The sequence below is a fragment of the Rana temporaria genome, chromosome 7, assembly GCF_905171775.1.
Source record: "Rana temporaria chromosome 7, aRanTem1.1, whole genome shotgun sequence".
NCBI lineage: Eukaryota > Metazoa > Chordata > Amphibia > Anura > Ranidae > Rana > Rana temporaria.
The window spans coordinates 173,170,676-173,194,659 of record NC_053495.1 but is presented as its reverse complement, the minus strand read 5'-3'; the positions used below and the strand labels follow the sequence as shown (position 1 = coordinate 173,194,659).

General features: G+C 42.4%; 1 protein-coding gene across 7 annotated transcripts in view; it reads right to left on the bottom strand.

Annotated features, from left to right (window-relative positions):
• EPS15 (epidermal growth factor receptor pathway substrate 15) overlaps positions 1-23,984 on the bottom strand; it is a 158,655-nt gene that overhangs the window by 50,946 nt on the left and 83,725 nt on the right. For all 7 annotated transcript variants that reach the window (XM_040360496.1, XM_040360498.1, XM_040360494.1 and 4 more), the window contains one exon: positions 21,661-21,746. In XM_040360496.1, coding sequence (XP_040216430.1) covers positions 21,661-21,746 — 86 coding nt within the window. The remainder of the gene's footprint in view (positions 1-21,660; positions 21,747-23,984) is intronic.

The window sequence follows — 23,984 nt, the reverse complement described above, 5'->3', positions numbered from 1 at the left end:
ACAGAAGAACAGGAAGTGAGAAATAAGGACATTTAAAAGCAAAATGGAAGGATGAGGTAAGTGAAGGAGGACTGCACTAAGGAGGCTATTTAGGATTTTTTTTTTACCTTTACAACCCCTTTAACCCGACAGGTTCTAACCTTTCCCAATTCCATCCTCAACTAGAAAAAAAAAAAATCCTTCTTAGTAAAGCAATACACAAAGTATTTCATTGTGAGATTTCTGAAGTGAACAACAAATATAATAATGACTGGTTTTAATGCTGCCGTTTAAAATTAAAACTATACATTTTCAAATTTCCTAAAACCATGAATGATTTTTATTATTTTAACTTGGCTACAGTGGCACAGAGAGGATTTATGTCAGATCCCATTGACATCACCGCGAGCATCACAAAACAGCCGAAGCCTACACAGTCCTGACAAAATTTGACAAAATACTGCCAAGGGGGACACGTCATCCAATTCTAATCATTATCTGTTTGCTTGGCAGTAATCCCCTAGGCAAGTCCAGAGAAATACATGGATCTTTTAACCATTCCCTTTGTGATAACATTTCTATGCACAGCTGTAAAATTTGGGATTTCGCCTCGCTTTAGGCGACAATCTCCCCAGCAAGGCCAGAGACAATAAAAACCTGACGTTGGTTCCACATCTTCGCCATTCCCTTCACAACTTATATGGGTATTAAACTCAAAAGGGTTGCACCGATGCCGGGACTAATCATTTACACGAGTATTGTTACTCGTGCAATTGCTCCGATCCCTGAAACTGATATTGTCGGGCTTGTTTCTTTCTGCCGTCATCGATAAAAAGCCTTCTGTGTTCAGCAGCCCCTCTAATACTTACCTGAGCCCCATCACTAACCAGCGATGTCCACAATTGCCTCGGCTGTCCGTGACTCTCCCTCCTGATTGTCTGAGACGCAGCAGCGGTGACATTGGCTCCCGCTGCTGTCAAACTTAGTTAGCCAATCTAGAGAGAGATGGGACAAGTCCGAACCATAGCTCTGTGTTTAAATAGATACACAGAGCTGCAGCTCGGGTGCCCCCATAGCAAGCTGCTTGCTGTGGGGGCACTCAAATTGAGGGAGGAGCCAGGAGATCCAGCTATGGACCAGAGAAGAGGAAGATCCGGGCTGCGCTGTGCAGAGCAGGTAAGTATGACACATTTGTTATTTTAATAGAAAAAATAAGACTTTACAATCACTTTAAGGAGCGGGGCCACTGCGTCCTTAACAACCAATGACTCATTCAGCTGTCAGGGGCATTCCCCTTTGACAGCTGAAGTGTAAAGAATGTTTTGAAACTGTAAATGTATTTATTTTTTTAAAAGCATTCTTACAACAACATTGCTCAGCCACTAAAACAGAAAAAGAAAAAGAAACATTGTTTAATTTTGTATCTTTCTGTTTATTCATCTGCAGATCAAAGGGATGACCTTGTACTTACCTTTCAAGTAAAAAAAAAATGATTTTTAAATGTTACTCTATTTAACCCCTTACTAACTCAATGTACTCCAATCAGCCCTAATTAACACCTTTTTCTCCTTCCCCATTTAAATATTTTCCTGCTGATTTTTTTTTTCACTTCCATAAATTAAACTATTAATAAAATAAAACTTTTTTTGTTTGTTTTTGTTTGCTTTGTTCATTAATATGTTTACACCTTTAACATATATTTACACGTATCATATTGAAAAATTAGAAAATTTTTGGTATCGGCAAGTACTACAAAAATAGTATTGGTACTCGCTGTAAAATAAATGGTATTGGTGCATCCCTAATGTATTATATTGCAGCTCCTTACCAAATCTTAGATGTGATGACTGCATCAGTTTTCTTTTTTTGGCTCTTTTCACCTCGTGATCCAGCCAGCAAGTCTGTTTTACAACACAAGTGTTGAGACAAACCATTTACCACTGACAGGGGTGCTTACAATGATCCGTTTTTATTTATTCATATAAAACCTTTATCCCCAAAGAAAAAATGTTGCTGTTACTGCTTGTGTAACTGCAGTGTGAGCTGGAGTTTGGCTTCAATGTGTTAGTGTATCTAAATCTGCTAGAACACCAAACACTCCCCTTCCCCCAGGCCCTCAATGCTGCTGTTGTGCCCCTGTTCTCCTTCATCCAGGGTGGGGGCACTCTAATACAGGAGGTGTGTTAATGGCCAGATCACCAGGTGAAAACAGAGGTGGGAAAAAAGACCACGAATACAGCCACCACAACTAAGGATCGGTGAGCTGCGATATATAATTTTTTTGGTTTTGGGTTGAATACCGCTTTAAACAAAGTTGTGTAAAAATACATTATTTTCATTTTTGACTGCAGCGTACTTTAATGAGGAATGCTGCAGATATAAAAAGGAAACCAGGCCTTGACTTTCAGCTGAGAGTCGGGTCAAATCTTTCTGTGGCATGACATAGTAATAAAAAAATGTAAATTGTCACAAATAAAATGATGAACGGATAACATTCTGCTGTTCAAATACTTCTCTCCAGAGGTCACTCCAATATTTCAATGGGATTAAATACCGTATTTATCAGCATAGAACACACACACGCGCACCTTCATTTTAAGAGGGAAGTTTCAGGATTTTTTATTTTATTTTAAATAAAGAACTTTGAAGCAAAAAAAGGGTCAGTACCCATCAATGCAGCCCGATCAATGCCCATCTGTAGCCTCACAATTGCCCATCAATGCCCATCTGTAGCCTCACAACTGCCCATTAATGAAGCTTGATTATTAATACCCATCTGCAGCCTTCCCATTGTCATGAATGCAGCCTGATCATTGCCCATCTCAGTGAGGGGGGCGGGTTGAGCGCCGTCAGTTTACATACAGCGTGAATCTCCTGTTTAGTCGGCAGCCTCTTTAACACAAAGTCCCGCCTCCTGGACCGGCTTCTATGACAGACAGAACACTGATCCAATACCGGTCCAGGAGATGGGACTTCCTATTACAGAGGCCACTCAGTAAACAGGAGATTATCGCTGTATGTAATCTGACGGCGCTCGTCCCGCCCCCTTCCATGTTCTCTCCCAGACAGTCCAAATTGCAGTATTGGCGTATAACACGAACACACACTATATGCAGGGTGAAAAAGTGAGTGATATATGCCTATAAATACAGTATTTACCATTTATTACAGCCATTTATATTACTGCAATCTGAGCAGTGCCAAGCATACTGTACATACACATCAAATCCTGTCCCCAAACTCTATGGTCACTATCTCACATGCACGCGCACGCACGCACACACATGCCACCTTAACCTCTACAACACCACAAAGTTCCTGATTCACTCCCTGGTCATCTCTCGCCTCAACTACTGCAACATGCTCCTCATTGGTTTACCTTCAGTCCATCATGAATGCTGCTGCCAGATTCATCTACCTTACAAACTGCTCAGCGTCTGCTACTCCTCTCTGCCAATCCCTCCATTGGCTGCCACTCACCCAACAAATAAAAAAAAAAAAAAAATACAAAGCCAGCCACAACTCGGTCCCCAGCTACATCACTAACATTGTCTCAAAATAGCAACCAAATGTCCTCTTCATTCTCCCAAGATCTCGTGAGCTCTAGCTCCCTCATTACCTCCTCCCATACTCTCCTCAAGAGCTTCTCCCGAGCCTCTCCCATACTTTGGAATTCCTTACCCCAATCTGTCCGACTGACTATTTCCAACTATCTTCACGTTTAGGCGATCCCTGAAAACCTTTTTTTCAAAGAAGCCTATTCTGCCTCCACCTAACAACTGTATCTATCTCATCTTCCACAGTTGTTATCCAATGGATGCAGCAGGTTTCTTCTTTTATATTATATGCATGTTTGTCAAGCACTTTTGTGCGTATAACAACATTTTATAATATAATTATATTAAAAGATATCAGACTATGCCGAAGCAATTTCTATATTTTTTAATAGATATGTAGATATATAGTGAATGCAAATATTAGTGTCCAATAAAAAAATACTGGCTCGTTTTATAACATACATCAAAATGAATAAATGTGCCCAACATAACATGCCCTTTTAAAAAACACAAGTTACATTGATCCCCAAACCAAAGGGAACTATGTACAGAAACAAGGCTGAGGCTATCATAAGATCTCATAATCAAAATATAAGGCAGCACTAATGTATTCTTGTGATATGCAATGGTCTATTGCACAGACAGAACTGCAGCAAACGCTTTGGAAATGTAATACATCTGCAAATTCATGGGACTTCTTCCATCAAGCCAATTATACCAGAAATAGAAACCCAGACAAACAAAAGCACAATCTCTACTAAGCTGTAACAGCACCTGCAATTCAATTGAAACACAATTCTGCAACTACAGCAATGTACATCTCAAAATGGACAGCATTAAAGAGATGAAACTTCACACAAACAGTATTTATGACCTATGCATTGTGTATAACGGGAAACGTTCAAATTCTGCTTGTTGACATGGGGGAACTGTAGACCACTGTGAACTCTAGGATCTATGCCAACATTCTTCAGAAACTAATGACAGCTGTATCTACAAATTTAGATAAAGCGAAAACAAAACAAAATAAAACAAATAAGGGGTATTTCATTGGGTAAAATTGACACTTATAAAGGCATACAATTAAAAAAAAAATGAATATGTTCTTTTAATATCTAACTGTACATGACTTGGGCCATATATACTTGGGCACACAACGTAAAATTACGTTGTGCCTGGGATTAGCGCTGCACCGATACCAGTATCGATGCTAAGCATTTGCACGAGTACTTTTACTTGCAAACGCTTAGATACTAAAACCAATTACCAATTGACAATGCTGCGGTGGAATGCCACTCGTTTCAGTGCGATTTAGGTGCGCATTCACATCGCGATTTCTGTTTGTCAGGTGCAATTCCAATGCAAACTTTAAGAAATCACAGCTGGTTGCATCCTTAAAGCGGGGGTTCACCCGTATATAACACTTTTTCCCCTTAGATGGATGCTCGTTTTGTCTAGGGGAATCGGCTAGTTGTTTTAAAATATGAGCTGTACTTACCGTTTACGAGATGCATCTTCTCCGCCGCTTCCGGGTATGGGTTGCGGGACTGGGCGTTCCTATTTTGATTGACAGTCTTCCGAGAGGCTTCCGACGGTCGCATCCATCGCGTCACGATTTTCCGAAAGAAGCCGAACGTCGGTGCGCAGGCGCAGTATAGAGCCGCACCGACGTTCGGCTTCTTTCGGCTACTAGTGACGCGATGGATGCGACCATCGGAAACCTCTCGGAAGACTGTCAATCAAGAAGGAACGCCCGCTCCCGAAGACCCATACCCAGAAGCGACGGAGAGGATGCATCTCGAAAACGGTAAGTACGGATCATATTTTAAAACAACTAGTCGATTCCCCTAGACAAAACGAGCATCCATCTAAGGGGAAAAATTGTTTTATGGGTGAACTCCCGCTTTAACAACTGTGACTCATCAGGATTCCCCCACCGACAGCTGAAATGTAAACAAAATAAATAAAACATTTGGAAGAAAAACCGTGCGGGGGATGTGGGCTTTCCTACCTGGTGGGCCTACTTCCAAGGATTACCATTTAAGGTTGTCTCGATCTTGAAATCTTGGGTTTTATTATTATTAATTCAAGGGGTGATCGTATAGATGACCACCTCCCAATGTTCACAATGTTTTTGTTGTTTTATATTCATGTTCTAACACAAAATATGTTATTCCTGTCAACTTCTGTTGGTAGTTGAATTGCTCACCTGTGAGCTTAGACCCTTTTTACACTGAGCGTTTTTCAGGCGCTTTTGGGCTAAAAATAGCGACTGTAAAGCGCCTGAAAAACGCCTCCCCTGCAGTCTCAGTGTGACAGCCCGAGTGCTTTCACACTGAGGTGATCCGCTGGCAGGACGTTAAAAAATCTCCTGCAAGCAGCATCTTTGGAGCGGTGAAGGAGCGGTGTGTACACCGCCCCTGCCCATTGCGGCGCTTTGCGGGCAGGTTTAACCCTTTTTCACCTGCTAGCGGGGGTTAAAAGTGTTCCGCTAGCGGCAGAAAACCTCCACAAAAATAGTGGCGCTTTACCGCCGTCTGTCCTCGCCCCAGTGTTTTGTTCCCCCTACATATTTACCATTTTTCTTATTGTCTATACAGAGCTTGCGAAGATTGTTTGCTGCTCTGCACAGTGCTCTTATACTCTTACCAAGTACTTGTCTCAGTTTTTTTTATAAAAACAGTGCAGCGGTCCCCCCTGCAATCCATACCAGGCCCTTTGGGTCTGGTATGGATTTTAGGGGGGAACCCCACTCCAAAATTAGAAAAACATAACTTGGGGTTCCCCCCCCCGAATCCATACCAGACCTTTGTCCGAGGATGGAGCCTGTCAATCCAGGAAAGGGGGGAGCGACTAAAAGGGACAGCTGATGAGTTATTGGTTGTTAAGGACCTTGCGGCCCTGCTCCTTAACAACCGGCTTGGGCACAGCTGTGATTTCTAAAAGTTTGCATTGGAATTGCACTTGACAAACATATCGCACTGTGAATGTGTGCCTATATCGCAGGGGGCAGATAAGCTGGGCGTTATGTGTAAAAAATAAATGCATTCAAAATAAATATGCATAATAATTGGTATCCGCGACTATATGAGAAAAAATATTCCCATACTCGGTCTTGGAAAAAATCAAATAAAAATGGTCAATTAAAAACAAAAAAATGGTACACACTCCTTGTGTAAACCCGCAAATGCATAACACTGTACACTCCTGAAAACACCCAGGGTTGTACATCCATGTACATGCAAAAGTTTGCTCAAGCGACTGTTTAAACCCATATGCGGCCATTCATTAGTCTGGGCGGCTGTACGCAGCAGCCGTGTCTTTTGGGCACAGAGATGCTCCCACACTCTACGTTGCATGACTGGACAAATTGAAAAGGTTTAACAGGCACTGGGAATCCCTTAGCAATCCTTCCATGTTACTAGGGTAGGATTTACCATATAAGCCAGGGATAAGCAATTAGCGGACCTCCAGCTGTTGCAAAACTACAAGTCCCATCATGCCTCTGTCTCTGGGTATCATGCTTGTGGCTGTCAGAGTCATGCAATGGCTCATGGGATTTGTAGTTCTGCAACAGCTGGAAGTCCGCTAATTGCATATCCCTGATATAAGCGGAAGTAAGAACTCCTTAGAAGGATCCCAGGATTTTACCTGAACTCAAATCCAAACTTTAAATGTTACTTGCAGTCCAACCTGCTGGTGATATTGGAGATTGCGAAGAAAGAAAACAGAATTCTCTGAGGAAACCGTTTGATTTTTTTTGGTCTGACTTCTGCCAAAGGCTGAAACCAACATTAAGAAAAAAGACTGTGGAAGGAGAGGATGCCTCTGTGATAATAGAGAAAAAAGTGCTCAAATACCTTTAAGGATTTTCATTTTTCTGGGGAAAAAGTAATTGCTCTTAGCAATTAAGCACAGTCTGGAAGCCAAGAGCACTCTACAAAAAACAAAGACGCAACAAGTTTCACCAACAAGAATAGAGAGGACTGAAAGAAATTCAGAGCACAGATGATACCAGTAGGATCTTTTTCTGCTCACTGTAAAGTCCCTTTCTCTGCATTTATTGGAGGAGCTCTGCTTTATAAACTACTGGGGATAGTACCATTAAAAAAAACTGGCTGTGATGGGTGGCATCCTGCGCCTCGTCCCACCATACTCTCATGATCCCGGCCTGGGTAGTAGACAAACAAAAGGAAGTGAGTGGAAAACTTTCCAAAGTAAGATATCCCCCTCTTAGGCATTTGCCACCGAGGGTCACCATTGTTAGATTTACCGTTGCTTCCTGCTTCTGTGAAAAATGTTGGATTTCCCATAACTCTGACTATGGTCACAAAGAATAATAAAGAGCGTAAATCTTCTCAGCGGGGACAAAGAGAATAAAAAACAGACAAGGTTTTTGAATGCTTCCCGTAAAGTTTTGGTAACATACTGTATATACTTTAAGCCTTTAATTGCCAGAGTCATACAGACAAAACATTTGTGTCTTCATCACATATAACCCTATCTGTGCACACTCACCCATGAAAGTCTGAAGAGCGATGGTTTGGAGATTTTAAGCAGTCGCGCACAGCGCGTAGCATTTTAATTGATCATTACTCACGCTCCATTGTCATTTGAGAGAGAAGAATGCTTAAATAATGTAAAAACAGATAAAGACTGAGGTAATGTAGGCTATGAACGGCAGACATGAAACAAAATGCTGGAAGGCGGGTTCTTTGAAGGTTCATAATCCTTGAGGGACCTGGTCCCAGGGCTGGGTTCGAACCACAGCAAAAATGTTGCAGACTAATGGCAGGAGATCAAAGGTTTAACGAATCCCGGGATCCCAGAAATGTCCGTCATCAAAAGGTCAGGAAGATGCTTTGTCAATATTTATCGGAAGGTAATGAAACTGGCAACATAGAAGTGCAGCTCCAAAGCAGGTAATGACTGCATCGCACCCAGGGGATGTGTGACAGAAGTCACAAGTGTCTAGTAAGCATGGAATCCCATAGCAATTGTCAGATTAACACTAACAACAGGTTTACCAACCCTACAATTTAATGAGACAGCAGTATTGAGGTTTTAACCTAATTTGTCAACCCTTTTTACCAGTTACTTTAATCTAACCAACAAAATGGTAAATTGTATGTCTAAACAAACAATAAAACATATGAAGTACAATCTGTCCAATACATGCATAACTCTCTCCATGGTTATTCTTTTTAACTCCTTCCTGCCAGGCGTATGCATTAACAGTATATGTGGCAGAATGGAGGTGGGCTTTAACACCTTGCTTCCACATATACAAGTATAGCAAGCATCACTGTTCTGTGCTGGAAGCACACTCAATCACACACCCCCAGCACTGTGATCTAGCTGTCACCAACAGCTCCCAGTCACTGTTTACACACAAGAACCGATGGGATGGGCCTCCTGATCATGTGACTACTGTCACTGACAGTCACAGTGATCGGGAAGCACAGGAAAAACCTTCAGCATTAAGATGTCCTTAAAGGCCTGGTTCCCAGATTAACAAGGGTTTAAAAACTATGCAAGATGGCGGCTATCTGCCTGCCTGCCTAAAATCCAGTGAGCTTAAAACGCTGCCTCAGCTTCACGGAAATGTTAAGAATTGTTGTCGGCTCTGTCTACTGAGCCTTAGAACTGGATTTATTTGCCAGCAAAACAATTCTGCTACCTTGACTCACAATCTACGTGTAGATAAAAAGGCTCTTGGGTGATGTAGTTCTGGGGGTGTGCCTACACAGGAACTGAGCTTTCAGTGGTACCTTGCAAGTATATTCAAGCCTGGAGATGATGTAACAGAAAAATAAAAGCAGTTTCTTGCTGCAGGAGCAAGATAAAAAAAAATGATAATGCTTTAGAGTTAGGTTTGGGGTTAAATTTGGGTAATGTCTGCACAAAGTACTTAAAGAGGATGTTAAAAAAAAAAAAAAAGGAAAAGTCAGTAGCTTCAAATACTGTAGCTGCTGACTTTTAGCCTAGGTTCACATTGCTGCGGGTTAGAATTCATGCGAGTTCAGCTGAACTCGCACGATTTCAACCCCGCAATGCAGTCCGACTTCGAGTGCAATTTCACAGGTTGCGGGTTTCTTCACATATGTCTATTGAAAAATCGCACTCGAATTTGCTAAAAGTAGTGCAGAAACTGCTTTTGGGAATCAGTGTGGCGTCACACTGGTTTGGACGGTGCTATTGCCGGCAATAGCCACCAGTTTGGCATACAATTTGACAAGCCAAATCAGACCAATATGAACCTAGGCTTAAAAAAGGACACTTACCTGTCCAAGGTTCCAGCTCCAGGCTGGTTCTTCACCGGTATATGGGTCCCCCGGCATGTTTACTAAGGGAAGCCGTCTGACTCCCCACTATTCATGTGCGAGAAAATTTGCCCCGATCGCCTAGGCGCTATGAGAGGAAAAGGGATCAAGTACCTGATAAAACTAGGAAGCTGCTCGCCCTCAAAAAAAAGAAAAAGAAAAAAAGGTGAAGTTCTGCTTTGATTAATAACTGACTAGACATTGTGTACAATGGGATGGGTCTTATCTGTAGTTTCTCATGCTAGCAGAAGTAGTTTTATTAGGCTCAGTCTGCATGCATTCTATTATATGGGAAAGCCAAAAGGCCTATGAGAGACAAAGGGGCTATATAAGCAAATAGGCAACTTTCTTCACTTCTAAATTTACACAGCTAGGCAACCAATTTGTTTTGTGTGTGTGAAATAATCCTGTACTAGGGTATGCACTGATTACAACAATATTTTTCCCACCGGCAAGCATGGGGAGTATTCCATTATCTCTACAGAAGACTTAATCTCTGCTTTGTTTCTGCATAAGAAAAAAACAAAACAAAGGACAGATGGGTGACAAAATGCTAATGTGTATCTGTGCTGAAAACCATTAAAAGAAAAAAAATTGACAGGAAAGAAGCTCTGCAACCCTAAAAATAAACCTCCATAAGTAAACTTGTCAGGAGAGAACAGGGGCTGCTCTTGCTGACCCTCTTCTGAAATGCTAGCTGCTTGCCTTTTTTTTCAGATCCACTAGTTTCAATATTTTTTAGGTCCTGACTCGGAACAAGTATACCATTAAAAACAGCGTAAATAGAGACTGTACTAGTTCTATGTCAGTGACAAAGTGTTAAAACGAAAGGTTGTCATTGTTCATGCTATGGTTCCCGCTGGCAGCTGTCACCCAAGGCGCGGAATCAAAATAGCAGTTAGTCTTTCCCAGAGCTTCTGATGGTGGAGATAGGCAGGAAACCCCATCGGACCATCATTTTCTTTGCTGTGAACTGGTACCAGGTCACAGCCGGCAGGGTCACCCTACCATGGTTATTTTTGAAGTAGGAGGGCAATGTTGTAGAGAGAGTTCACAAGGTGGTAGAAAGAGTAGCTGGGTCCAGACAGGGGTCATGGAAGGTGGCAGACAAGAGAGTAGTCAGTTTCAATCAGGGTTCTTGGTGGGCAGCAAGCTAGAGAGTAGTAAGGTCATTCTGAGTCAGCAACAAATAGGCAAATAGCAGGTAAATGGCAGGTAAATGTTATAGCACTTTTGCGCTCAGGTATCTGGCGATAAGACACAGCACCATTGACTTCAAAGGCTGGTGCCAACATACCCTTCTGGTCAGGGGACACTCCCAACATCATTACAGGGAACTCTGAATGTCCTGGAGGTAGCGTAGCTCTTGAAAAATAAGACCTTCTCTTCTGAAAATACACATTTCCTGGCTGAGCACCCTCAATACTTACTGGAGTTAATGACCAGAAACTAATACGCAGATTAGGAATTCTGAGTTTACAAATGACTTAAAAGTGATAATAAAGGCAGGTTATTTTTTAACAAACAAGTTATAATTTACCTGCTCTAAAGAGTGGTTTTGCACAGAGCAGCCCCAATCCTCCTCTTCTCGGATCCCCCACCAGTGCTCCTGACCCCTCCGGCCCAATGCTCCCATAGCAAGCCGCTTGCTACGGGGGAACTCAAGCAGGCTCGCTCCCTAGCCGCTGCTCTAAGCGTCCATTCACACATGGAGCGTGGTTCGGCCCTGCCCCTGCTCTATCCTCATGGGCTCACTGGCTTTGATTGATAGCTGGTGTCTTAGCGAATGAGAAGGAAGAGACCCAGGAAAGCCGCTGCTCTTGTGCACATCCCTGGATCGAAAAGGGGCTCAGGTAAGTGTTGTGGGGGGTCTGGAAGGGCTGCTGCCTTTACAACCACTTTGGCTGCATACTTGTTCTTTTTTAATTATTTAATGGCTTGTATTGGATAGCAATGATATAGTACATGGACTGCTTACAGTTGCACAGTGTACATTTCCGGTCAGTGTAAGACAGTAAACAATAGAATCTGAAAAAAACATAGAAGAGGCAACCGTGTTCATACAAAAACAAAACTGCATCAATCAAAAAGACACAAAATATGCTGGTGTATCTTACATCAAGCCAAATAAGGCTATGTAAGCTGGCACATCGAGTTGGGAGAGACTCCACTAGTGATCACGGAGCAAAGTGCTGAGAAAAATTCAGCGCACTAAACAGTGTCTTACAATGAATAAATAAAAGTATGCAGAAACCACGTGTATCCGCCTGGGTTTGTGCGTGCCATAAGGTGATTTTTTTTAACAAGGATTATGCAGGAAAATAAATTAACAAGAAAAAAAAAGGAGGGGGGAAAAAAGGAGGGGGGTGGGGGAGTCAATACTATTAACCCGCGAGTAGACCATCATGAGGTTGGAATGAAACAGTTCATACATACTGAGGGTATTCATCAGAGAAACTAAAGGAGGTTCCAGTAGAACCATCTGGTCTTATGTTCCTCAGTTTTGTCTCTAAGGGCAGCCGTCAGGGCAGCCGTCAGGCCCGCTTGTTGTTCTCACATGCTAGAGATACAAGCGTTGGCCACGTTTAACAAGTGTTTGAGTAGGGACTTATAGTAGCGCTTCCTGGATAGGGGAGTAAGATTAAACAAAACTGTTGCAGGATCATCAAGTAGGGAGATGTCTGTAAATTTGTGAATTAGTTTAAGTACTGGTTGCCAGAATGTACGCAAAACTGGACAATCCCAAAAAATGTACAAGAGATTGCCCGCACATGTATCGCACCTCCAGCAGCGATCACTTTGTTGGGGAAATAACTTGGCGAGAACTGATGGGGTCCTATACCAGTGGCTCACTATTTTGTAAGTGGTTTCTTGGTATCTGCTACATAGGGAAGACTTGTGTACAAAAGAGTACCGTATTTTGCAGCGTATAAGACGACTTTCTGGATGCAAAAAAATGCATCCAAAGTCGGGGGTCGTCTTATATGCCGGGTACGGTCTCCGTGCTGCGAGAGCGTCAATGATTTAAAAGACGCTCCTTCTCCTCAGAGTGTTCTGTGATAGGTGGAACACAAATCCAGCAGCGCCTCTGTTCTGTGTTCCTCCTATCACAGATGCCTTATCATCCTCGGACGAGATGAGAAGACGTCCGTGATAGGCGGAACACAGAACAGAGGCGCTGCTGGGAAATGTTGTGTTCCGCCTAACACAGGACAGTCTGAGGAGAAGGCGCGCCTTTTAAATCATTGACGCTCGCAGCACGGAGACTGTCACCGCACCGCACCGCCTATTCAGAAAAAGAGTGAGTGATGGCACTGTTTTCAGTGATTGCACTGGGGGGCAAGTTCAGGCACAGTGGGGGCAAGCTCAAGGCACAGAGATGGGCAAGTGATGGCACAGAGAGGGGGCAAGTGATGGCACAGAGAGGGGGCAAGTGATGGCACAGAGAGGGGGCAAGTGATGGCACAGAGAGGGGGCAAGTGATGGCACAGAGGGGGCAAGTGATGGCACAGAGAGGGGGCAAGTGATGGCACAGAGAGGGGGCAAGTGATGGCACAGAGAGGGGGCAAGTGATGGCACAGAGAGGGGGCAAGTGATGGCACAGAGAGGGGGCAAGTGATGGCACAGAGAGGGGCAAGTGATGGCACAGTGAGGGGCAAGTGGGAGCAAGTGATGGCACAGAGAGGGGGCAAGTGATGGCACAGAGAGGGGAAAGTGATGGCACAGAGAGGGGAAAGTGATGGCACAGAGAGGGGAAAGTGATGGCACAGTGAGGGGAAAGTGATGGCACAGTGAGGGGCAAGTGGGAGCAAGTGATGGCACAGTCGGGCCATGTAATGTAATGACACAGTGAGGAATGTAATCTAATGGCACAGTGAGATTTGAAAAAGCCTGTTTCTGTCAGCGGTTCTGGCTACCCCTCAGCTTCCAGAAAGACTAGTAAGAAGGGGGTAGTCTTATACAGTAAGTATATCCCAAAACCAACATTTTTCCTGGAAAATTAGGGTGTCGCCTTATACGCCCAGTCGTCTTATACGCCGGAAAATACGGTATGCGCTCTTTTTGAGGACCGGAGAAAGTGGCTCATAAGTCCCTATCCCATTTAACAAGAAAGGAAGGGTCAGTCTGTACCCATAGATCTAAGAGATTTGTAGGTGGAAAGTGATCCACGAATAGGGCCCTCTCCCAGACACATCTCCACAAAAGGATGTAGCTACCTTCGGAATAACGTGGGGTTAGGCAGCAAATGCAAAAAAATTGATAGCTGAAGAGCTCTTCAATGGTTCAAAGGATTGGATGAGCAAGAAAGCAAGGTATGTGCTGACAGCCAACCTTGTGGACGCAGAAAGTGTCTTCATCCACCAGGGTAGGTCCAATTAGTGAATGGGCAGCAAGATAAGAGACGCATTGTTTTACAGCCCAAGGTAAACCTGCAAGTGGTGCTGTTGCTGCCTCTTGTTCAAGTGTGACCCACAATTTTTGGGTCTTGTGCCTCCACCAATCTACCACCCTCGTCACATGGACCACCGTTCTAGTACAAGGCCGGATCAGGGAAACCCAAACCACCTTTTGGGCCTAACATCATATTCCTACCAATACATGGAAGTTTGCCGTACCATATAAACTTGATAAACCGTGTACGCACAGAGTGGAAGAAAGTCCGGAGCATTTTGATTGGTAATTCCTGTAACAAGTACAGTAGCCTAGGCATTGCGTCAATTGTCAATATGTTACGGCGGCCAAACCAGGATATGGCTTGCATACTAGTTCTATTGACGTTGTCAGGCAACTAGCATTCTCAGAAGGATGTCAAAGACTGTCCCCTGTGCTACATTATTCTCAGTAAAGCTTTTCTTTTCTTTTTTTTATTCCAAGGAAGTAGTGCATCTCTATATTGTTTAATTTTTTTTCAGAAATCATGGAACACTAATTTTCTAAAGAAATCGCCATGCACTTGTAAGAAAGAGAAATCCCTGGGGTACATTGTAACCAGGGAGATAAACCATTAAGTCACTGTGCTGAGAGCAGTCATAGTCCACAATCTGGTTTCATCACAATAATATGGCTAAGGATATCAATCAATCATAGCCAGGAACTGGTATTCTGGTAGCTTTAAGGCGACAATTTGTTTTCTAAATATAGATCTGCTGTCAGAAAACTGGACAGATGTGACTTTCTGTTGGCAGTATGGTGAAGTCAGTAATATATACATGATCTCACAAAAGTGAGTACACCCCTCACATTATTGTAAATATTTTATTATATCTTCATGTGACAACACTGAAGAAATGACACTTTGCTATAATGTAAAGTAGTGAGTGTACAGCTTGTGTAACAGTGTAAATTTGCTGTCCCCTCAAAATAACAACACACAGCCATTAATGTCTAAACCGCTGGCAACAAAAGCGAGTACACCCCTAAGTGAAAATGTCCAAATTGGGCCCAATTAGCCGTTTTCCCTCCCGGTGTCATGTGACTCAGTGTTGCAAGGTCTCAGGCGTGTTAAATTTGGTGTCATCGCTCTCACTCTCTCATACTGGTCACTGGAAGTTCAACATGGCAATTCATGCCAAAGAACTCTCTGAGGATCTGAAAAAAAAAATTGTTGCTCTACATAAAGATGGCCTAGGCTATAAGAAGATTGCCAAGACCCTGAAACTGAGCTGCAGTACGGTGGCCAAGACCATACAGCGGTTTAACAGGACAGGTTCCACTCAGAACAGGCCTCGCCATCCGCAACCAAAAAAGTTGAGTGCACGCGCTCAGCGTCATATCCAGAGGTTGTCTTTGAGAAATAGATGTATGAGTGATTGCTGTAGAGGTTGAAGGGGTGGGGGGGTCAGCCTGTCAGTGCTCAAACCATACGCCGCACACTGCATCAAATTGGTCTGCATGGCTGTTGTCCCAAAAGGAAGCCTCTTCTAAAGATGATGCACAAGAAATCCCACAAACAGTTTGCTGAAGATAAGCAGTCTTAAAGACATGGATTGTTGGAACCATGTCCTGTGGTCTGATGAGACCAAGATAAACTTATCTGGCTCAGATGGTGTCGAGTGTGTGTGGCGGCAACCAGGTGAGGAGTACAAAGATAAGTGTGTCTTGCCCACAGTCAAGTATGGTGGTGGGAGTGTCATGGTCTGGAGCTGCCGGCATGAATCTATGAATGCCAACATGTACTGCGACATACTAAAGCAGAGAATGATCCCCTCCCTTCAGAGACTAAGCCGCAGGGCAGTATTCCAACATGACCACTGCCTTGCTAAAGAAGCTGAGGGTAAAGGTGATGACTGGCCAAGCATGTCTCCAGACACAAACCTTATTGAGCATCTGTGGGGCATTCTCAAAACTGAAGGTGGAGGAGTGCAAGGTCTCTAAAATCCATCAGCTCCGTGATGTCGTCATGGAGGAGTGAAAGAGGAAACCTGTGAAGCTCTGGTGAACTCAATGCCCAAGAGGGTTAAGGCAGTGCTGGCGGCCACACAAAATATTGACACTTTGGGCCAAATTTGGACATTTTCACTTAGGGGTGTACTCATTTTTGCCAGCGGTTTAGACATTGATAGCCGTTTGTTATTTTGAGAGGACAGCAAATTTACTGTTAAACAAGCTGTACACTCACTACTTTACATTGTAGCAAAGTGTAATTTCTTCAGTGTTGTCACATGAAAAGATATAAAAAAATATTTTCAAAAATGTGAGGGGTGTACTCACTTTTGTGAAATACTGTATATACTCACTGGCCACTTTATTAGGTACGCCAGTTCAATTGCATTGTAAAACAAATTGCTAAGCAGCCAACCAAATGGCAGCAACTCATTTAGGTAGACACAGTGAAGACGACTTGCTGAAGTTCAAACCAAGCATCAGAATGGGGAAGAAAGGGAATTTAAAGGGGAAGTCCGGCCATAATTTTTATTTGTTTTTTACGATCCACACATTACTATAGCATACAAACAATTAAATATATTAGCCGCTCCCGATCGATTTAGCAATATAAAAACGTACTTAATATCTTCGCCCATGATATTGTGGCTGTTTCCATTTTAAGGGCATGTGAAGCCCAGTCACTATCTGTTCCTGGTTTTCAGGCGAGAGGTGCATGCTGGGTAACCAGCATGCACCTATCTCACGCATGCGCAGTTAAACAACGTTTGTAGCGCCGTTCGTTTGTATTGTTGTCATGACAACAGGCGGCGATGAAGGAACGTCCCGCCCTGTTATGATAACGAAGATCTCGCACATGCGTAGTTAAGCTCGTAGCACTGTAATGCCCAGAGACTCCTGGGAAATGATAACACTCATTTCCCAGGAGGCCAGGTGAGTTAGGAAGGGAAGTAGATCCACCGCGGACTAGGAACTAGGCAGATTAGGAAATCTGCCTAGTAACAGCAACTTGAAGGCAAGTCAGATTTTTTTTTTTCCAAAAAGTTTTTTTTAACATTAATGGGAACCTATTAACCGCTTGCCGCCCTCCGCACGCAGATATAAGTCTGCAACATGGCACAGGCAGGCAAAAGGACGTACCTGCAAGTCCCCTTTAAGAAGCGGTTGTTGCGGGCGCGTGATCTCCGTGAGCCCGCACACGGGTCCTGCGGACTCGATCGCTGCAAGGGAAACCCGCGATCGTCTCACGAAGAGATAGAACGGGGAGATGTTCGTGTAAACACAACATCTCCACGTTCTGCCTAGTGACACTGTCACTGATTGCGCTCCGTCATCGGGAACACGATTAGTGACGTGTCACAGCAAGCCACACCCCCCTACAGTAAGAATCACTCCTTAGGGAACACTTAACTCCTAGAGCGCCACCTAGTGGTTAACCCCTTCACTGCCAGTGTCATTTTCACAGTAACCAGTGCATTTTTATAGCACTGACCGTCCCGAAAATTTGTCAAGTGTCCAATGTGTCCGCCATAATGTCGCAGTCACAATAAAAAAAATAAAAAATAAAAATCGCAGATCGCCGCCATTACTAGTAAAAAAAAAAAAAAGCTATAAAAAAAAACCCTATTTTGTAGACACTATAACTTTTGCGCAAACCAATCAAACGCTTATTGCGATTTTTTTACCAAAAATATGTAGAATATGTATCGGCCTAAACTGAGAAAAATAAAATGTTTTTTTTATATCTTTTTTGGGGATATTTATTATAGCAAAAAGTAAAAAATATAAAAAAAAAATTCAAAATAAAAATCGCTCTATTTTTGTTTATAGCGCAAAAAATAAAAACTGCAGAGGTGATCAAATACCACTAAAAGCAAGCTCTATTTGTAGGGGGAAAAAAAACGTAATTTTGTTTGGGAGTCACGTCGCACGACCGCGCAATTGTCAGTTAAAAGCGACGCAGTGCTGAATCGCAAAAAGTGGCCTGGTCCTTTAGCGACCTGGTCCGGGGGCTTAAGTGGTAAATAAGAAGTTTGTTTTTGGGGTGGACCTCCGCTTTAAGTGACTGAACGTGGCATTGGTTGTTGTTGCCAGACTGGCTGGTCTAAGTATTTCTAAAACTGTTGATCTACTGGGATATTTACACACAACCATCTCTAGGGTTTACAGAGAATGGTCTGAAAAAGAGAAAATATCCAGTGAGTGGCAGTTGTGTGGATGAAAACGTCTTGTTGATGTCAGACATCATAGGAGACTGGGCAAACTAAATAGGAGAATAAATCATTTTGGCTGGGATGGGGCTTTGCTGTAATGTGCAAATTTGCACACACTGGAACATTTACCTCCCAAAAACACTCCTCCAGCGATGCGACATCTGCAATCATCCTCATTGGTGTATTGCTACTACTTCCATCTGAAGTCTTTAGCCATGTTAATTGGCTGGCCCAGGATGATGCAACATCCACACATTTGCACAGGAGATACTTCACCCCAGCAGGCACAGCATGCTGAGATTGTACAATGAACTTCGTATGCACGGCTCATTGTACATGAAGAAAATTGCTGGCAGGCAGAAAATTTTACTTTATTATAGAACATACATACAGATTTTCTTCTGCAAAAAAAATAAACAAAAAGCAATTCTGCTTTCATACCAGTGTTTCACAGACTAGCCTGTTAAGAGGAAATCTATACCAAAGCATTATTTATTTCTACATTATAAATAATGAAAAATGTCCATGGAGGAAATGAACCCTTTTCAAAATGATGGTCAAATTTACTCTGATAGGGTAGAAATTTCCTTCCAAATCCCCTAAGACAGTGATGGTGAACCTTGGCACCCCAGATGTTTTGGAACTACATTTCCCATGATGCACAACTATACTGCAGAGTGCAAGAGCATCATGGGAAATGTCAAAACATCTGGGGTGCCAAGGTTCGCCATCTCTGCCCTAAGTTAATGGGATACATCAATAATTCAATTTAGATTGTTATATTTTACTTTAACAAAAAAATGGACAAAAAGGACATTTGAGGTCAGTTAAAAAATATATAAACCCCAACTATGAACTTTCCTTCATTTTCTCCGATAAACGTTCCATTAAACGTGTTTTGTTATACCTGCTCAATAAGTGCAAACAAAAAACGTACTGATCCTGCCATAAATCCAGTGCTGCCTTGTGTACTCTGCAACGTTATCTAAAGTAGTGTTATCAGCCCCACCCAGTCTTCGGAGCTACAGAACACCTCCTCACATGAACGATAGGAAAGTGAGATATTCTGTAGTTCTTGTACACTTTCTGTCCTAAGGCAACATCAATGCTCCCCAATGCATACAGTAAAATGAATGAACGTGGCCACTGTAGTAAAGGAAATGTGCTGGGCAAAGGTAAGCAGAAATATTTAAAATATTTGTACTTGGGTTTAGATACACTTTAACCTTTTCGCTGCCAGAGCCGGTTTCTTGCATTTTGCACGGGTTTATAAAATCTTTTTAAGCCTGAAGATTACACAAAACTAGGGGCCAAACAACTAATCGATTAATCGACAACTAATCGATTATTAAATGAATTGCATTTATGGCACATGTGAGGCTGCATTGGTTGCAATGGTAAGGCTGCATTCATGGCAATGGTGAGGCTGCATTCATGGCAATGGTGAGGCTGCATTCATGGCAATAGTGAGGCTGCATTCATGGCAATAGTGAGGCTGCATTCATGGCAATAGTGAGGCTGCATTCATGGCAATAGTGAGGCTGCATTCATGGCAATAGTGAGGCTGCATTCATGGCAATAGTGAGGCTGCATTCATGGCAATAGTGAGGCTGCATTCATGGCAATAGTGAGGCTGCATTCATGGCAATAGTGAGGCTGCATTCATGGCAATAGTGAGGCTGCATTCATGGCAATGGTAAGCCTGTGCGTGTTATACGCCAATAAATACGGTATATCCAAATAACACGTCCAAGCTCATCCTTCGTCCTGAGCAGCGCTCTGGGATTTGTTGGGGCCACAAAAGAAATACAGTGTATCCAAATAACACGCCCAAGCTCATCTCTTCACCACACACAGCCACAAAGGCAAGAGAATTCTTGTTGGGCCGTGTATTAGTGCTCAGACGAACACACACCGAATTTTAATGGTTCAAAGAATGTCAGGCAAAATAGTCGGCCCTCACGCATGTTCACTTTATCAAATCTGGCCCTCTTTGAAAAAAGTTTGGACACCCCTGATTTACATGGTTTCCTATGGGACACGTTCACATCCATGATTTTTTTTTTCAGCTAATGGGTATTTGGAAAGGGCAAAGAGTTTTTAACGCAAAACGGTGCTATTTTTTTTTTGGTTCAATATACTTCAATGGAGTAGCTGCAGAAAAGCATGTAATGCGTTTTTGCGACAATTTGTGTTTCGTAATCTGCCCAACAACAAATTGGCCCAAATTTTTTTTTTTAAAAGCAAATTTTTTTTTTTAAAAGCAAATTTTTTTTTTTAAGGCTATTATCCGATTAATTGATTAATCGAAATAATAATCGGCCAACTAATCAATTATGAAAATAATCGTTAGTTGCAGCCCTACACAAAACCCCCAAACCTTATATATTTTCTGAAAGCAGACACTTTAGAGCAGTGATGGCGAACCTTGGCACCCCAGATGTTTTGGAACTACATTTCCCACAATGCCTACTCTGCAGTGTAGTTGAACATCGTGGGAAACATAGTTCTGGGGTGCAAAGGTTTGCAATCACTGCCCTAGAGAATAAAATAGCGGTAGTTCCAATTTTTTATGTCACAAGATATTACCGCAAAGGTCTAGGAAATGAAAAATTGCAGTAAAAAACACAATAAAATTAATTTTAGGGCACACAAATGCAATAAACTACCCATATTTTTGGTAGAATATAAAAGACGAGGTTACACCTAGTAAATAGATGTCCAACATGTCAAACCTTAAATATGTGTGAAGGACAAATTTTAGTACCCTATATTCTCTATAGGCAACATTTCAAAAGCCCCCTATAAGTCATCAGTTTAGTGTTACGAAGGAGGTCTGGTGCTGGAATTATTGCTCTCACTCCGGCGTGGTGGCAAAGCGCAACGTGTATCACAATTGACGTTTTCACGCGTAGGCACCCTACATGCGTATATGTGGGGGAAGGCGCGGCCTCAATTTTTTTTTTGGGGGGGGGGGTATTTTTGTGCTTGGGTGTAACTTTATTTCATTACTAAACCCCCCCCCCCCCCCCCATATAGGGGACAAAAAGTCCCCTATGTGATGATTTTTAGGTGACCGGTTCTCTTTATAAGACATGCAGGGTCTAAGAGACACAGCATATCTCCTCTGGGTTCAACTGAATGTTTTACACACATTCTTCCCGGTGGCTGCAGCCACCAAATATATACATTACTTGCGCTCACCTTTGCAATTCGACAATTTCGTTATTTAAGGAGTCCAGCTCTTTGATGGCGGAGAAATCTGCAACAGGACTAGGTGCTGATGGGATCTAAAGGAAAAGAACATTGTGTTATAAAAAGAAAACTACAACTTTTAAACCTTTTTATTTTTTTACCGAACTGTATAAATAAGATCACTTTAATGTTAAATAATGTGTTAATGCTTAAATACAAAAACGTACTTGCATGCATAGTTTATATAGGTACATGACTTATTACATAAATAGCTTGTACTACCTATTGGTGTCATGCAAATTTTATAACCTTGCTGCCAGTCCACCCGACAAGGTTTTCATGACTAAAAGACGATATATCGTTTTCAGTCTTTAATGATGTGAAACACCCACTAGGCACATGGAAATTGGGAACCATGGCTTTAGGACACATGAGGAACTTTGTAAAAACAATTATTAATGGCAAGAAAGGTTTTTCATATCAAAAGTAATGAAGTAATTTAGTAATGCTGATACACGCCCGGTTGTCTTTAGGCAAAGTGTAGCTTTTATTGTTAGGTCTAATTAAATGTTGCAAAGGTCCAGTACAGGAACACATTTGTTATCTGTGTTTAACTAATAAAAAATTTCTATGTGGATGTGAGAAAAAAAAAAAAAACTGTTGAAAAATATCTGCATTTGTTATCTGATTTAATTGTCACCACATGCAAATGAATAGTTTCTCACAGAAGCGGTTTGCTTCCACTCATTACTGAGATCTGATAAAGCACAAAAGATCTGATCTTAAATGTAATTGAAATAAAACAGCAGATATCAGGAAAAAAAAAAACGGTTGCAGGAACCCAGAGGTGAAAATATCCTGCAGCAACCTCCAAAATCTTCTTCTCGTGGTTGTCAGGGCTGTTTTGACAGGTGAAGCAATGACACTTTCAAGGAGAGTCAGAAACTGCTGTAAGCCCCAACACTCCTTTTTGTCCATCATTGTGATGGGCAGCATCACTTACCAATATATTTTTGATGGAGGTAAGAAGAAGTTTGTCACCAACAGGAAGTCCCGAATCTTTGCCTGTCAGAATTATCTGGGATTCAACTAACTAAAGGTATGTCTTTCCCCTTTAGGTGTCTGGACTTGAAAACATACTGCAGTTTTCTTTTTTTCGCCCATGATTGTCTCTCTTTAAAATGACCTGTCATAAGGAAATTGTAGGGTTCCAATGCTACCTGCTATATACAGTTATGCTCATAAGTTTACATTCCAAGGCAGAATTTATGATTATTGGCAATCTATCAGAGAATATGAATGAGAACACAAACACTTCTCTTTCACTCATGGTTAGTGTTTGGCTAAAGCCATTTATTTTCGATTAACTTGGTTCATAATGACAACAAAAACTACCCAAATGACCCTGATCAAAAGTTTACATACCCCAGTTCTTAAAGTGGTTGTATACTGAAATTCTTTATGTTTACCTACAGGTAAGCGTATAATAAGGCTTACCTGTAGGTATAAAGAATATCTCCTAAACCTGTACGGTTTAGGAGATATTCCCCCCGCAATGCGCCACTGATTGCAGCGGCGCATGCGCGGGGGGATCCTCGGGTAAAGGGCCGGAAGCTGCCGGACCTTGCCGGAATGAAATCTCGGAGTGACGGGATCGCCTTGCCGGAGTGACGGGAACGCCGCTCCAGCCAATCACAGCGCTGGAGCGGCGATACCCAGAAGACACCCAGGAGCAAGATGACATCTCGGTCGGCGTGGACCAGGTAAGTTCTCTACACCTCGTTTTAAGGCAAGTATTTCATAATGAGCTAGTATGCACCAGTGCATACTAGCTCATTATGGCTTTTGCCTTACAGGTGTAAAAAAAAAAATGCAGTGTATTGTCCCCTTTAACATCAATGACAGCTTGAAGTCTTTTTTGGTATTTGTGGATGAGGCTCTTTATCTTCTCAGATGGTAAAGCTGCCCATTCCTCTTGGCAAAAAGCCTCCAGTTCCTGTAAATTTTTGGAACCTTCACTTTATTCTGCTGTAGCCAATGCCAGGTAGACTTGGCCTTGTGTTTTGGATCATTGTCATGTTGGAATGTCCAAGTACATCACATGCGCAGCTTCCTGGCTGATGAATGCAAATGTTCCTCCGGTATTTTTTGATAACATACTGCATTCATCTTGTCATCAATTTTGACCAAAACATCCCGTGCCTTTGTAGCTCACACATCACCAAACCATCAGCGATCCACCTCCGTGTTTCACAGTAGGAATGGTGTACCTTTCATCATAGGCCTTGTTGCCTCCTCTCCAAATGTAGTGTTTATGGTTACGGCCAAAAAGC